The sequence below is a fragment of the Wolffia australiana genome, chromosome 7 (assembly GCF_029677425.1).
Source record: "Wolffia australiana isolate 7733 chromosome 7, ASM2967742v1".
Classification (NCBI taxonomy): Eukaryota; Viridiplantae; Streptophyta; class Magnoliopsida; order Alismatales; family Araceae; genus Wolffia; species Wolffia australiana.
Genome location: NC_135841.1, coordinates 481385 through 497500, shown reverse-complemented (window position 1 = coordinate 497500; position 16116 = coordinate 481385). Strand labels below are relative to the sequence as shown.

The following is a 16116-nucleotide window of genomic DNA, read 5'->3' as shown; positions in this document are numbered from 1 at the left end:
TGAATGTGTTTTAGTTAGAATATGATTAAAAAAATTAAAAGGAAGTCACCATAGATCCATAATCACGATCAAGGCAGTTTGTATTAAGGAGAGAGCCCTTCCATTTCTCTTTTGCATTCTAAGTAATATCAATAGTTTTACTAGAAAACTTGATGGATAAATTTCAATGTGATCATTTACATGGACATAGGTATCTTTTTATATATTCAAGGGTATAGATAGATGGATGAGACATGAAAAGCTACCCTTGTAATTTCATCCCAAACTCCTTTTGGATCATCCGAGACTATTTTAAGGATGGATCAATATGAGTTATTAGATACTTCTCTCCTTAAAAAAAAAATCCAAGCTGACTCCTTTAAGTCATCAAAATATTCCTCATGCTCCCCTGTTGAATACTATTGTTACATTATTTTCAGATAATGGTGGTCACACACCCCTTGTCCACAACCAGGAATGACACCACAACCTTTCAAGGAAATGAACCCCGTTACGTCACATTGTCATCCCAACCTTGTATCAGGAATCCAAAATTTATTTACTATTAGAAATTGATTTCTGAATATTCAAAATTTTAATAAAAAAATTACTTAGTTTAGTTTTAGAAAAAAACTAATTACAAAAATTTTGAAGTGTTTAAAAACAATTATATGACATGAAATCATAAAGAAAAATAAATTTTTTGATTCATTAAATGTAGTTATGATTTTTTCAATATTTGAAGGGTTTTGTTATATTGTTTGAATGATATTTTGATTTTCCCAAAATTATGTTATTTCATGCTGTTAAATGATGGATATTATGTGGCCGTCAAGCCAATCACACTACCATGTTTATTTAAGTTTGTTGAATAAAATATTTCCGTTCATTACTATTCCGTGTGATGTTTATAATGAAGTCCATGAATGCATGCAATGACTTAGTGAATTATGATGAGATCATAATATTGTGATCACTAGTCTTTAAACATATATTCTAAATATTCATATTCGATGGATAGTCGAGACAAACATCAAATTATCTGGATAGAATAGAACTAGCTGATCATACTTAATACGACAAGTATAGTTGATCATGTAGCTATTAGTGTGGCGACACTAAGGACAGATAGTGGGTGCTCTTTGGAGAAAGAGTTCACTGAATTGATCCGTACAAATTCCTAAATGGTATAATACCTAAACATCAATCAGGTTGATTCAAGTCATAGTTGTATAAGTGATCCACTCGCCTGAGACACCAAGGAAATCTTGTGAGTGGAGGACTACGTTTCGACTATGACTTACGAGCCTCTAATCATGTGATTCAAATAAGTTATAGATCGGATGTAGTAAGAAGTTTAAAGAGATGATTGAGTGGTCAAGATGGGATCATCCACCCCCGGTATAAGAGTAGATTGACTCAAGGAGGGCGAGGCAGAAAAATCCCTAGCCAGGGTAGTGAGGACATTTGAGAAGGCGTTCTCCAATGATCCCCATTACGCATCAGTACTAATCAAATGACAGATTAGGGTTTGATGATAAACCATCCCCTAAGTTGTTCGAGATTCTCGCGCAGATGATAGATTATACATATACGGTAATCGATGACAGTAAAGGTTCCATGAGAGAGTTTGAGACTACTCTCGGTATCTTCTAGAACACGAGGTGTAGCTTGGCACTTCAAGGGCTGGATACTTAACCTATCGATTGGGTTAAATCGATCATTATTTAATTAATATATATGTTGATATAGTTAATTAATAAGGTTGGTCAATAAATGTTATTGGGCCATTAAAGTTATTAACTAGAATGATACATGGGCCTAGAGGGTCACACTCATAAGATCCTAAGGGCATTGGTGGATATATTTTACTTTGGAGGGTTTTTGAGAAAAACTTTTATTGAAATATAAAGAGGGAAAGGGGTCTCATTTTGAGTAGCCATGCAGGCCTGATTTGAGAGCCCCTCCCTTTCTTCACTCTCTTATCCACTCATCCAAGGAAGAGTGTCTTCATGGCGAGGAAATTTTCAAGATTTTCAAGAAGAGTTGAAGAAGAAGACGTGGAGATCTAAGCACCGAGTGATCGCGTGGATACTTCTAGAGGCCGGACGTGTGAACGACTTCAGAACGATCTCGGAGCTGCAAAGTCAATGGTGGAACGAGTTCGCCAAAAGGTAATTTAAATGTTTTGTTTTAAAGATCGATTTTGAATCGATTGACACGCTTTCGCATCCATGGAACGTTCCATGGACGAACCAAGGCACATAAACCAACATTAAATTCATCGAGAATATAATTTATAAATTTTTTGAGATTTATTTCAGGAATTTAAATTCATTTTTATGATTTCATCCTCTATGTTGTGTATCTCAATCAAATTCATTCGGATTGCAGCCAATGGTTTGTTTTGGTCAATCATTGGATATGACAAATGATTGGAATCAACCCATCATTGGCAGGGGAAAATGGCTACCGAACACTTTTTAAACGTCATTTACAATTACTTTGGACCTTAAAATGTGAGACCAATAGAAAATATATATTTTTTCAATAGATCCCACGTACCTCTTTTACTACACATGTACATGTGTTGTGATGCAGTCTAATGACGAGGACAACATGCAATAATTGTGTTGTTATTCTCTTTAGTTTAAATTTTCACATGTGCAAATGGTAGCCAATGATTAGATGTGTCAAATCCACATGGAGCAAATATTGAACGAGTTAATTTTTATACTACTTTTATATTTATTTGAGGAACTGAACCTAAAGTGAAATAAAAAAATAAAATAAATCAGAATTATTCTAAGAATCAGAGAAAATATTTTCATAGTTAATTCTATAAAGTTACTTAGGATTTCCTAATGAGAAATCCAAATTAAATACCTAACCCGCACTTTGGCAGTATCGGGCAATGGTCGGTAATGGCGGTGTGAGTGACATGGGATGGATGAACGAAATATCACATATGGGATGCATAGAAATGATAGTATATATAGGATGAGAAACAATAGTGGATCGAGAGATGAAAATTTTACCGTTGTTGGTGGCGACATAGATGAGACAGATACACATCGACAAGTACCATAGTTTGTCAAAAGAATGCATGATGATGAAAACCTAGTCTACCAATGATGATAACCTAGGAAAACTGAGGAAGACAAGTAAAATATGTGGAAGAATACACTAACCTCATCATATGCCCAATGGGTTGAGTGGTACTTTTTCTTCACCACTCTCAATTGTAACAACATTCCTCTTAAATCATTTTCTCTTAGAAAGCAATAATGGACCCAAGTAATATTTTCCACAACGAAATAATTCCACCAATATTAATTAGGAATAAAATCCATGGGTGCCTTTTTACAAGGATTGCAAGGTCTATTTATAGATCAAATGTGATGGCTGATAGAGGTAAATATGGAACTACCCTAAAAATTATAGTCAGAAAATCGTTATGGAGATCTATATATCATCGTTTGAATTTGGAGTAATCTAAACCATCCAATTTTCTATGTTCTCTGATTTTTCTCTCCCAACAGATCTGTGTGGTGGATTGCCAGAGTGACGCGACATTTTAGGAAGGCTCGAAAAAGTAATAAAAAAAATTCAAATTCAAATTTGGAAGATAAATTCAAACTTAGAAACTTATTCTCTGTGAATTTAATGTCACAAAATTCCATAAAATATAACATAACCCAAAATTTTTAATGTCATAAATTATTTTATCTACGAAGTTAATGTAAAAAAAATCATGTTAGAATTCCATAAAATCAAGAAAAATCATAACCTTGTTCTATATGTTGTAATAAATCATTTCAAGCTATAATAACATGCACTTGTGATCATTAAAACGAAAATATGCAAATGAAATACATGAAATTACTACTAAAAAACATGTTATTTGTGATTATCAAATATCTTTTTCCATTTTGCATTTTTATCTTTGATGTGTTTGTGTTTCTTGCAGCTTGTAACATCAATGTGAGCTAAAGAAATGATATGTTTGGTGAGATGATTGAGTGAAGTCATCTCAGTGTAGGAAGCAGCATCTAACTGGGATGATTTTATTTTAAAGATGGATCTCATAGAGTTATATGTAAATACGCAGTTCCTTGTAGAGATAAACCATGCCAATTTTCTTTGAATTTCACTAGTCAACAGGACTGGACCAAGGCCGGACCCAAAACAAGAAAGAACTGTAGGTAAGGTTTAGGTCCTTGCCAAAAACCGGGACGGGACCAGGACCATCCTACCGACAAGCGTTGCATCTCTATTAGATGTGTTGAAGCAACACTAATTTTTACTGGCACCCACACTAATATGTATTGACAACGAATGAATAATGTCCACAGAATGACTCATCAATTTCATTAATCATCATTAATGAAATTCTGTCATGACTGATGAGCTGCTCCACCCATCCAAACCATGAAAACCTAGGAAACTAATTGAATGGCCCACTAGACACAGTCACACACGCCCTTTGCCTTGGCCTTTCATTCCAGACAAGCGGTATTTCAAGGGCGGGATGAACGCCTTGAAGGGAGAAGAAGAGAGGGAAGAGAGAAGAAGAGAGAGAGAGAGAGAGAGAGAGAGAGAGAGAGAGAGAGAGAGAGAGAGAGAGAGAGAGAGAGAGAGAGAGAGAGAGAGAGAGAGAGAGAGAGAGAGAGAGAGAGAGAGAGAGAGAGAGGTGCTTTGGACTGGAAGAGAGAGAAAGGATTAGAGTAGAGGCGCTCAAGGAGGGAGCTTTCGAAGGGTAGAGGAGAGGGGGGCCAGCAGAAGTCGTCTTCTGTTCACTCTCCTTCAACCTCTCTCTACCGGCCTTCTTCTCTCTTCCTCAATCCGAGTTCATCTCTTCCCCTATTATATGGGTTTTTTTGCTTCCATAGCCGAGACCCGCTTCTCAAACTCGCTCTATTTTGGAATGATTGGAAAAACCCTTTTGGCATAGGACCCCCCTGCCATGGTCTGCCGTGCCCAACAGGCCCCATCTCCATTGTAAGCTCCAGACTAACCAAATCTTCTCTCTTTCGAGGTATTTCCCTACTTGTTCTTGAATTTTCTTTCTTATTTTCTCATGTAGGTTTGATTGAGTTCTTGACGGATGGCCTGGACCGACCCTGAAGTTAGAAAGGAGAGGGAAAATGAATCGATTGCCCCGGAAAATGAGAGTTTGAAGGCGCCCAAATTCACCAATGGCGGGGATGTGGCGATTCAACTGCCGGGGCTGACGTCTCTGGATGCGAAGAATGTTCTGGCCTATGCCAATGTCCTCAAAAGTAGAAACAAGTTCGTGGATGCTCTTACTCTTTATGATAGCGTTATTGCCAAGGATAAGACGAATGCTGAAGCCTACATAGGCAAAGGAATCTGCCTTCAAGTTCAGAATTCATCGCGCCAAGCTGCCGATTGCTTCGCTGAAGCTATCAAGCTGGACCCAGAAAATGCATGCGCTCTAACTCATCGTGGCGTTCTATACAAGGATGAAGGTCGCCTTGTGGAGGCTGCTGAGGTAGTTTTTGATTGATCAGTTTTGCATTTCTTAATTTGCCTTTTTTCAGATTTAAATTGTAATTTGTGGGAGAAAATTTCTGGCGCAGTCGTTTCAGAAGGCTTTAAAGGCAGACTCCTCCTATAAGCCTGCCGCTGAAGCGCTGGCCATTGTGCAGACAGACATTGGGACGAGTTTAAAGCTTGCTGGTAATACCCAGGAAGGGATCCAAAAGTACTTGGAGGCTTTGAAGATTGACAGTCACTATGCTGTAACTCCAAATTGCAGTTCTTTTCTTGATTTTTCCTTTTCGATTGTGCATTTCTTGATTTCTTTTCTTAATTTTTTTAATTTTTTGGCAATGCAGCCGGCGTATTACAATCTCGGGGTAGTGTACTCTGAGATGATGCTCTATGACATGGCCCTTAGCTGCTACGAGAAGGCAGCTTTAGAGAGGCCGATGTATGCTGAAGCCTATTGCAACATGGGGGTTATTTACAAAAATCGTGGGGATTTGGAAGTGGCCATCGCTTGTTATGAGAGGTTCAACTGTTATGTTTCATATTTTTTGCCGTGTAATTTCAGAATTTATAGTCCGCTGTGATTATCTTGACGAAGTTTTAAATTTTTGCAGGTGTCTGGCTATATCACCAAATTTTGAGATCGCTAAAAATAACATGGCGATAGCTTTGACGGACTTGGGAACGAAGGTATTGTTCTTCCTTTTTTATCTTCTTACACTAGCTCATTTCTTTATCTACTATGGAGAAAGTTTACTCCTTTGATTATCTACTTAATTATTATCTGATTCAAATTCAAGGACAGTTAACGCGCCATCTCTTCTCGTCTCTCGTTCTCCCTCTTCTTTCTTCTATTTTTCTTTTGTTGTTCTTCTTTCATCCCATAAATAAACAAATAAATGTGTTGTCATGTCGACACTCATAATTTTCTTTGCTAGGTTAATGGCATCGAACCAATAGCTTCTCTTCATGCAGCTTTTTCTTCTTTTTTTCTATTCCGTGCAGGTAAAACTGGAGGGTGATATTGATCAAGGGATTGCATACTATAAGAAAGCTTTGTTTTACAACTGGCGCTATGCTGATGCCATGTATAACCTCGGGGTTGCATATGGGGAGATGTTGAAGTTTGATATGGTATGTATAATGAATTTTAATCGTACCCATCTGATTTAATTGCCGAGTTTAGTCTTTTGGGATGCGATTTCTTACTTTCCTGAAATCTGAGATCAAACATTTTTTTGAAGGCAATAGTGTTTTATGAGCTTGCACTGCACTTCAACCCTCATTGTGCGGAAGCTTGCAACAATTTAGGAGTGATATACAAGGATAGAGATAATCTTGACAAAGCTGTGGAGTGCTATCAGGTGGGGGTTTCTGTCAAAGTGTACTAAGTCCGATTTGAATCTTTTCCCTCAATTCCTCTGTCATAATCCGCTGTTATTCTCTTCTGCTTCGTGGTGTTAGATGGCGCTGTCTATCAAGCCAAACTTTTCTCAGTCACTGAATAATCTCGGCGTTGTGTATACAGTTCAGGTTAATGATGATCCTCGAATGTAGTACTCTCTGAAACTATTATTTCCTGGACTGAACATATTTTTCCTGAATTGTATCTGCAGGGTAAAATGGATGCGGCTGCTTGCATGATTGAGAAGGCGATTCTTGCAAATCCTTCATATGGCGAAGCTTATAATAACTTAGGTAACTGCGGGTTTTTCCGATTTTGCTTGGAACAGTTTCTTATCTTGATTGCAATTATCTGGCCCTCAAGAGACTAGGAGATCTAGTATGATGGCCCCTGCTGTTTTCTTTGACATGTTCTTCTTGTGTTCTCTTCTTCTGTTTGGATTTCTGAGCGTCTGGTGCGATTCTTTCTTTTAGTCCCTTGCTGACGCACATCATCGGAGAACTGCAAGAGGGCTTCAATTTAAGTTCTTTTCGTCAATTAATCAACGAAAATGAAGAATCACAATTGGATCGGTCTGTTCCTGGTCAAAATTTTTGATTGATCTTGACCTGATCGGTCTGGTTCAATCAATCAGAACATCCTGATCATGATCAACCAGAGTGTTGATCTGATCGATCAGTGGTATTTTTTCAAATGGATCCTGACCCCTGGACCTTGTGAAATTCATCTTAGGTAGGAGAGGTCTGATACTGTGCGACCTGGCAATCAGTCGAGCTCTAGTTCATAATTCTGGAGGGAAGATAGCACACGAGCAAACCAATTTGAATTCAGTCGTCAGTTATTGTGCACGAGATCCAGTATTATTATGAGAAAACCAAAATAGGGTACAAATTCAAATTTATGTCTGATAAAGAACGTTAAGCGATGCTATAAACACGAGCAGTTTAAATTCTTTTGAACTTACTTTTGTGGACTTGAAATTTTTTCCCTCATGTTATTATATTTTTTTCGGTTTTTGCAGGGGTATTGTACAGGGATGCGGGGAACATTACTCTGGCAATTGAAGCATACGAAAAGTGTCTTCAAATAGATCCTGATTCTCGTAATGCTGGTCAGGTATTGTCGCGGTATTGTTTCTTCTTGCTTGTTTTTTCTCATCCATCATGTCAACCAAAGCCAAAGACGTTTATCTTTAATATTTATTTCGGGTACCTGATTTTCTGGGTTTATTTAGGAATCTGACGTACTTATTTGTGACCGTTATTTATTGAGAATTAGTAATATGTTTTCAAAACGTGTTTTCGGTTGTTAATGTAATCATGAAGCGTTGATTTATTCGATTCACAAGATGCTGTGATCACAAAGGGAGGTGCCATGAGGCTGGTATAAAATATGGACTCTACATATCTTTTGCCCAGTTCCTAAATTTAGAAAGGTACTGTTATTAAATAAAACTCCGACTCTTGTACATAACTTTTTGTTGAGAAACCATACCAGGCCGTGTTCTGCCCTCTAATGTTTAAGCGCAAGTCATTTTGTGCCTTTGAAGATGATTCATGATAAAAAATGATTGAGGATCTAGTTTCTAGACTTTTTTAAATGGAAATTTCTGGTTTTCTTCGAAAGTTTTCTTGAGTTTTTTTCTGGATTATCATTGAAAATAAAATATGGTTTAAGAAAAATAAAATATGGTTTTGATTTTTCTCTCTGGTCCTGACAGAATCGTTTGCTGGCGATGAACTACATCAATGAAGGTGATGATGACACGCTTTACAAGGCACACAAGTAAGAATGACTTTTATCTTTCCATTATGATTTTTATTTTTTAAAGAATATGCCGTTGTTGGTCTTATGATACTGCCCAACTTGTCGTCATACATAACCCCTCATTGATACTGCACTGTATTGTAATCGGCGCAAATTTATGGTTTCAAAAAATGTTTCTTGAAACTGATTACTTGAGTTCATATTGGATCGTAAATAGTTATTTTAAATCTTTTGACTTGTCTCATCTGGTTCGATGGCCCCTCGTGTTAGTTCGAGAAAGAACTTGCAAGACTGATTTAGCGTGAGAAAGGTTTTCTGGCTCACATTAAAACTAGATATAGAGTGGAATACATCATTTTACCTTACTTTGGTGCATATGTTGGATATGAAGGATTTACAGTTGTCATGATTTAACTTCAGGGAATGGGGTGAACGTTTCATGAAGTTATATTCCCAGTATACGACTTGGGAAAATACAAAGGAAGTTGATCGCCCGCTTGTCATTGGATACGTGTCTCCTGATTATTTCACTCATTCAGTTTCATATTTCATCGAAGCGCCGCTTGTTTATCACGATTACGCCAATTATAAAGTTGTCGTTTATTCAGCTGTTGTGAAGGTCCAGCTTTTCACCTAGGCTTGTATTTTCCGCGATGAAGTGGCGACAATTTTAAATTTCTCGTCTTTCTTTTCAGTCTGATGCGAAAACGTTTAGATTCCGAGATAGGGTTCTTAAAAAAGGAGGGGTATGGAGAGATATATACGGCATGGACGAGAAGAAGGTGGCTGAGATGGTTAGAGAAGACAAGATCGACATACTTGTGGAACTAACTGGACACACGGCCAACAACAAGCTGGGGGTTCTGGCTTGCAGGCCCGCCCCCATTCAGGTATCTTTGTGAAAAATATTATTTTTTTCAAAAAAATTATGATCATTGTTTAACCGGTAACCTGTACTCTTCTGGTAAAGCTTTAACTGAACCCGTCGACCTTATTTTAAACTTTGTAAAATCTGGCCTAAATTTTTTAAAAGTCATAATTTTATCTATCTTTGAACTTTCCAAACGTTTTCCTAAAGTTATAAGTTTGGCGATATAAATTTTCAATAAGTGATAATGCATGCGCGCGAATCCCCTTAAGATTCTAAGGACGAATTTCTCGCTGTTGGAAATATAATGTCATCTGGGATCATCAACAACGTCTAAGATAGTTTTTTAAAAATGTATAATTACCTAAAATCTGTCGGGCAGGCGACGTGGATTGGATACCCGAACACAACTGGCCTGCCGACCGTAGATTACAGATTCACCGATGCTCTTGCGGATCCTCCCGACACGCAGCAAAAGTGAGCCCAGTTCCTCTCCTGTTCCTTGTTAATCTACATTTTCTTTATATATATGCAGGTTGATTACAGGTTACTGCAGTTCTTCCTTATTTTCTGCAAAAAATGCAATTTTTTTTCTTACTGCAGGCATTTGGAAGAACTGGTAAGGCTCCCCGGGTGCTTCCTATGCTACTCGCCATCCCTCGAAGCCGGCCCGGTCGCGCCGACTCCGGCGGCTGCAAACGGGTTCGTCACCTTCGGCAGCTTCAACAATCTGGCCAAGGTCCAATCCATTATAGAAATTATGAAAAACAAATATATGAAAAATAGAAACTAAGTTGAGAATTGGGGTGTTTTTGCAGATAACGCCGAAGGTGCTGGGAGTGTGGGCGAAGATATTGAACGCGGTGCCGAACTCGAGGTTGATGGTGAAGTGCAAGCCGTTCTGCTGCGAGAGCGTGAGGCAGCGATTTCTGACCTCTCTGGAGACATTGGGCCTGGAGCCGCTCCGTGTTGACCTTCTTCCCCTTATCCTCCTCAACCACGACCACATGCAGGCCTACTCTCTCATGGATATCAGGTCCATCTCTCTCTCTCTCTCTCCCTTCTCTTTCTATATACATGCATTAGATACAAGCATTATATCTATGTGACTCTGATGGATATCAGGTCCATCTCTCTCTCTCTCTCTCTCTCTCTCTCTCTTCTCTTTCTATATACATGCATTAGATACAAGCATTATATCTATGTGTCTCTGATGGATATCAGGTCCATCTCTCTCTCTCTCTCCCTTCTCTTTCTATATACATGCATTAGATACAAGCATTATATCTATGTGTCTCTGATGGATATCAGGTCCATCTCTCTCTCTCTCTCCCTTCTCTTTCTATATACATGCATTAGATACAAGCACTATATCTATGTGTCACTGATGGATATCAGGTCCATCTCTCTCTCTCTCTCTCTCTCTCTCTTCTCTTTCTATATACATGCATTAGATACAAGCACTATATCTATGTGTCACTGATGGATATCAGGTCCATCTCTCTCCCTCACTCTCTTTCTTTCCCTTATTTTCTTGCTCTTTTCACTCTCTCTTGTTTTCTTACGCATCCACTCTTTTCACTCTTTCTCTTATTTTCTTACTCTTCCCACTATGTTCACTCTCTCTTGTTTTCTTACTCATCCACTCTTTTCACTTTCTCTTATTTTCTTACTCTTCCCCACTCTTCTCACTCTATCTTGTTTGCTTACTCTTCCACTCTATTCACTCTCTCTCTCTTTCCTTTTCTCACTTTTCCACTCTTTTCACTCTCTCTCTCTTTACTTTTCTCACTCTTCCACTCTTTGCACTCTCTCTCTTTCCTTTTCTCACTCTTCCACTCTTTGCACTCTCTCTCTTTCCTTTTCTCACTCTCTCTCTCTTCCACTCTTGGTGCATCCATCCATCCATCCATCCATCCATGCATTCGTGCATCCATTCATCCATCTATCCATCCATGCATGCATCCATCCGTTCATGCATCCATTCATCCATTCCTCCATCCATGCATCCATCCACGCTTCCATTCATCCGTCCATCCATGCATCCATCCGTTCATCCATGCATCCATATATCCATCCATACATCCATCCATGCATCCATTCATCCGTCCATGCATCCATCCACGCTTCCATTCATCCATGCATCCATATATCCATCCATAAATCCATCCATGCATCCATTCATCCATCCATACATCCAAGCATGCTTCCATCCATCCATCCATACGTCCAAGCATGCTTCCATCCATCCATCCATACGTCCAAGCATGCTTCCCTCCATCCATCCATCGATCAATGCATGGATCTCTCTCTCATCATGATGCGGGGTATGTGTATCTCTCAGCCTGGACACGTTCCCGTACGCGGGCACGACGACGACGTGCGAGTCGCTGTACATGGGCGTTCCCTGCGTCACCATGTCCGGCGCCGTCCACGCCCACAACGTCGGCGTCAGCCTCCTCTCCAACCTCGGTTTGACTTCCCGCGTTGACTTATCCCGTTGACCGACTCTCCATTGACTCCCCTGTGTTGACTTTCCAGGCCTGGAGAGCCTCGTGGCGCGCACGGAGGACGAGTACGTCCAGGTGGCCATCCAGCTGGCGTCCGACGTGGCGTCTCTGTCGGAGCTCCGCTCGGGCCTCCGCGACCGCATGCTCAACTCTCCCGTCTGCGACGGCGCTAAGTTCACCGCCGGGCTTCAGGTCACCTTCCGCCGTCTCTGGCGGCGCTACTGCCGCGGTGACCCGACTCGCTCTCTCGAGCTCAACGACCCCGACCATGCCGCATGATCATGTTCATCTTTTCTGCATTTCTCTCTCTCTAGATTCTAGCGATTCGAGCTTGGCGATATGAATGAAGAGAGAGAGATGGATGAAGACGACCCGATGTCGATGCAAATGACCCTGTAGTATTATGGTTTCTCTTTCAATAGAATGTGGATGACCGGGGATGCGGGGAGAGAGAGATGGACGCATGAGGAGAGAGAGATGGATGGGGGTTATGATCGGGTGACGTCGTGGATGCTGCTCCGGCGGCGCTCCTTCTTGCCGTCGGTGCTGAGGCGGAGGAAGTACTTCTGGGCATGGCTGGCGACCTGCGTCGGCGTCCGAGTCACGACCGCGTTCCTCGAGATGCTCCTCCAGTCCCCCTTCCCGTACTTTTCCAGCCCTTCCAAAAACCTCCTAAATCCCACACCATCACCATCACCATCATCATCACCATCATCATCATCATCATCATCAGAGATGATGATGGACGGAATCGAGGGAAGCGATTGAGAAAGAGAGGGTTACTTGTGCTCGTCTTCGGACCAGGGGACGCCCTTCTTGCGCTCTTCGGGGCGGGAGCGGGCGGGGGAGAAGGGAATTGGGGAAGCGGCGCGGTAGTCGTCGGCGTAGCGAGGCGGCTCTATTATCCCGGCTTCGATGTCCATCACGTCTCTCTCCAATCGGCGATACTGCTGCTCCACCTCCCACGCGCTCTTCCCCGGCACCAGCTCCGCTATTCTCTCCCATCTGTCCGCCCTCCCCGCCCCGAATTCCACCAGCGCCGCCTCGAACACTCCGTTTTCCTCCTCGCTCCACTCCCCCGTCATCCTCTTCCTTCCTTCTTCCTCTTCCTCCTCGCTCCTTCCTTCGCCTTCTTCCTTGTTGTTGTTCTTCTTCTTCTTCTTCCTTCGTCGTCTTCTTCGTCTTCCTCGGCGAGCTGAACCAGACAGAACACGCGTCGGGGGCAAGGAATCGAACGATTTATTAATTTGGGGGAATACATGCCAAATTATAGGAAAACCCCTTAGATAAGTTTTGTTGGATTTGTACACCCTGCTTGGGAGGGTTTTTTTCTTTCGTACGTGCGCGTGTGGATAAGCGAGATGGCGGGTGGATGACGTGGCGTTAACCGATACCGTTGGCCCGGCCGGCAGGCTGGTGGACGGTCCGGGGGAGGCGGCGGCGCGTGAAACCGCGGTGATTTAATTAATTTATTATGTTAAAAAATTGACCGAAAATGACGGGTTGAAATGCTGACGGCCCAATAGGCCCAAACTGAAAACGACAAGACTTGGGCCGACGCAACGCGGCGCCGCGTTTTGGCACTGTCGTTTTCTGGATGACCGGATCCGCGGTTTTCTATGCTCCAATGAAATAGTATTTTTTATTTTTCTTTTTTTTTGGAAAATAATATTTTTCTTTTTCTTCTTTTGGTAAATAGTTTGGTGGTGAACTGTTTGGCACCTAGACTTGGCTCTGCGTCAGTGTCTTGCAGACAGGGAGAGGAAGTGGAGATTTTAATACAATTTAAGTCATTATTAGTACGCTTCAAAGATGGTTAAAGAAAAACTTTTTGTCGACTCGTATCGGCTAATGTCGTAGTCCCAGGTATTTATTTATTATTTTTAATTACTCGTGCCGTTAGGGGATTAACTATTACGAGAAAATTTATTCCTCAGTGTATCACCATCCGATCATTCAATCCCATACTTTCTCTCTATCATTTCACATTGTTTATTCCCTTGCGCTCCTTAGTTTGACATGGTAATAATATCTTGAAAGTAACACGTCAATTTTTCAAATTTACTGCACTGTCTTCAATTTATAAAGTCCAATCTTGATCATAAACCTCAAACAAATAAATCTCCTTTCCACAACGTTCAAGCTAGATAGTTTCAGATGTTGTTTCCACAAAACTGAGTTTCTCAATCTTTTAATGCTACTCGTTTTCCCAAATCAGACTTTAAACTTTAAGCATTTATCATGATGCAAAGTAATTGATGTTGGAACGGTACCTCATTTTCCTTCTACGCCCTTCGTTTTATTTTATTTTAGTTCTGCCGGTTTTTTTTGCCACAAGTCAAAGATTTCGTTTTCTTTGATTCCCCAAAAAAGGCTCCACAAGAAAACCAGGTTAACTCAATGGTATAGAATATGAGTTTCTTTCAGTCATATATTATTTCTCTTCGATTTCTATGATTTCCTCTTCGTATTATTCTCCTTTTGTTTCTTTCTTATCATGACGGCACCTATCAATTGTCTTAAGCTCACAACTCAATCAAAAAAATAAATATATCAAGCTTGTCATTTTCCTTTTCATTTTTATTTACCTTTTATTGGAAGTTCCCGTTTATCGGTCAGTTCAGAAACTCGAGAATGGAGCAAAGATATCATAAGATCAGATGCACCATCATTTCAAAGACAAAATAATCTATAAAGAAAATCTGAGCTGATTTCATTGATCATGGAAGAGGTTGCAAATGTTTTGATTCGAGTTATGGTATTCTGACAAATGACATAGGAGACTGATCCAAAACAAGCAAAATGTATTCCAAATATAGCATTAATCGAACAAAATTATTCAGTCTCAAGTATATAATGTCATGTTATATCGTACCACCAAATCATGCCCATTCTTGTTATGCATGGAGAAGCATACGACGAGTTATTTATGGAAGTTCTTCGGCTACATTAGTTTGTAACTGTGACAAGAGATCATTAGCAAATCAGAGATTAGCGTGCATTACGTCCTTTAACGCTTCCAATTTGTTATAAAATATTTATTATTTGCCTTACTAGCTAATATAAAGTAAGGGTCAAATCCATAGGGAGTAAGTATTGAGTTAGTGAATTTTAAGTTTAAATTATATATTTTATGATTTTAAATACTTTCAAGGGTTAAATGTAATCTAATAAAAGTACTAGTAAAAAATAGTCCTATTTAGCCAAACTTATCCATAATTTTATATGTTAATGAGATTTTTGTTAAGAAATAATATCCACTCTAATTAAATAACCTGAACCATGGTTTTGGTAGCGTTGGGTGAGAAGGGAGTTGAGGCAAGTGGGTGTGATTTTGGTGAGTGGGGAGAGGTGATTTTACCATCAGGAATTGTGGCGATAATGGTTTCAGATACATGTGGATGGGTGGTGGAGTGGGACAAGTGAATTATTATAAAACACAAGATAAATAGTGACAGATGGGTGAGTGAGTGATCGCTCGTCATTTTTTTATTTTTGAATAAAGAGAGGAATATTATTCATAGATAATTTTTCATCTCACATTCTGCTTATTGATAGGTTAGCAATGTCTATGTTGATTGTGTATTAGTATATCATTTTTCATTTATTTTATCATCTATTTTTCTCATTTGTTTTTCATTTCTCTTCTCTCCCTCTTCTCTTTTCTTCTTCCTCTATTCTTCTCCCACCGTCCTTATTAATTTCTCCCTAATGCCTTCTGCAACTATGGTTTTTTTCTTTCTTCCTTGTTTCACATCTTTTCCTTCCTTTCCATTAATTTCAGCAACATTCAAGTATCTTAACTTTTATTCCACCCTTCTTACATTCTCCTATTTTCTACCTCTTCTCCTTTACCCTTCCACTGGTATTCTTTAATCATTTTCTTGACATTCTCATCCTAATTCCATCAACAATTGTGTATTTTTCATCTATTTTAATTTCATCAAAATGCAAATTGATAGGATGGAACAAATCTCATCCTCCCACAATCCATATTTCACAGAGATATCTGTGGAAGATGAATCGACTGATATCAGCGCAACACACATGAGAGGCGTTAAGGTGCCACACAT

The 16116-nt window shown here is 39.8% G+C and overlaps 2 protein-coding genes across 2 annotated transcripts; one reads left to right on the top strand and one right to left on the bottom strand.

Annotated features, from left to right (window-relative positions):
* The first annotated feature begins 4523 nt into the window (after positions 1 to 4523).
* SPY (Tetratricopeptide repeat (TPR)-like superfamily protein) lies at positions 4524 to 12483 on the top strand. The gene is made up of 18 exons (XM_078579150.1): positions 4524 to 4980; positions 5066 to 5494; positions 5583 to 5744; positions 5841 to 6016; positions 6108 to 6183; positions 6499 to 6627; positions 6738 to 6857; positions 6958 to 7026; positions 7110 to 7191; positions 7920 to 8014; positions 8619 to 8683; positions 9086 to 9284; positions 9361 to 9555; positions 9916 to 10010; positions 10137 to 10272; positions 10352 to 10569; positions 11878 to 12005; positions 12075 to 12483. Exons 2-18 carry the CDS (start codon positions 5087 to 5089, stop codon positions 12320 to 12322), a joined length of 2601 nt encoding a protein of 866 aa, XP_078435276.1. The 5' UTR covers positions 4524 to 4980; positions 5066 to 5086; the 3' UTR covers positions 12323 to 12483.
* On the bottom strand, positions 12422 to 13287 carry LOC144706209 (Duplicated homeodomain-like superfamily protein). The gene is made up of 2 exons (XM_078579151.1): positions 12827 to 13287; positions 12422 to 12715 (listed from the first exon to the last, which is right to left on the bottom strand). Exons 1-2 carry the CDS (start codon positions 13126 to 13128, stop codon positions 12532 to 12534), a joined length of 486 nt encoding a protein of 161 aa, XP_078435277.1. The 5' UTR covers positions 13129 to 13287; the 3' UTR covers positions 12422 to 12531.
* Positions 13288 to 16116: the final 2829 nt, after the last annotated feature.

Bases quoted from the DNA above. Each gene is read 5' to 3' on its own strand.
- SPY (XM_078579150.1), top strand. From the start codon at position 5,087: ATGGCCTGGACCGACCCTGAAGTTAGAAAGGAGAGGGAAAATGAATCG. The intron at 5,495-5,582 runs GTAGTTTTTGAT...TTTCTGGCGCAG, and splicing joins GCCTTGTGGAGGCTGCTGAG to TCGTTTCAGAAGGCTTTAAA. The intron at 10,011-10,136 runs GTGAGCCCAGTT...TTCTTACTGCAG, and splicing joins CCTCCCGACACGCAGCAAAA to GCATTTGGAAGAACTGGTAA.
- LOC144706209 (XM_078579151.1), bottom strand. From the start codon at position 13,128: ATGACGGGGGAGTGGAGCGAGGAGGAAAACGGAGTGTTCGAGGCGGCG. The intron at 12,716-12,826 runs GTAACCCTCTCT...TGTGGGATTTAG, and splicing joins TGGTCCGAAGACGAGCACAA to GAGGTTTTTGGAAGGGCTGG.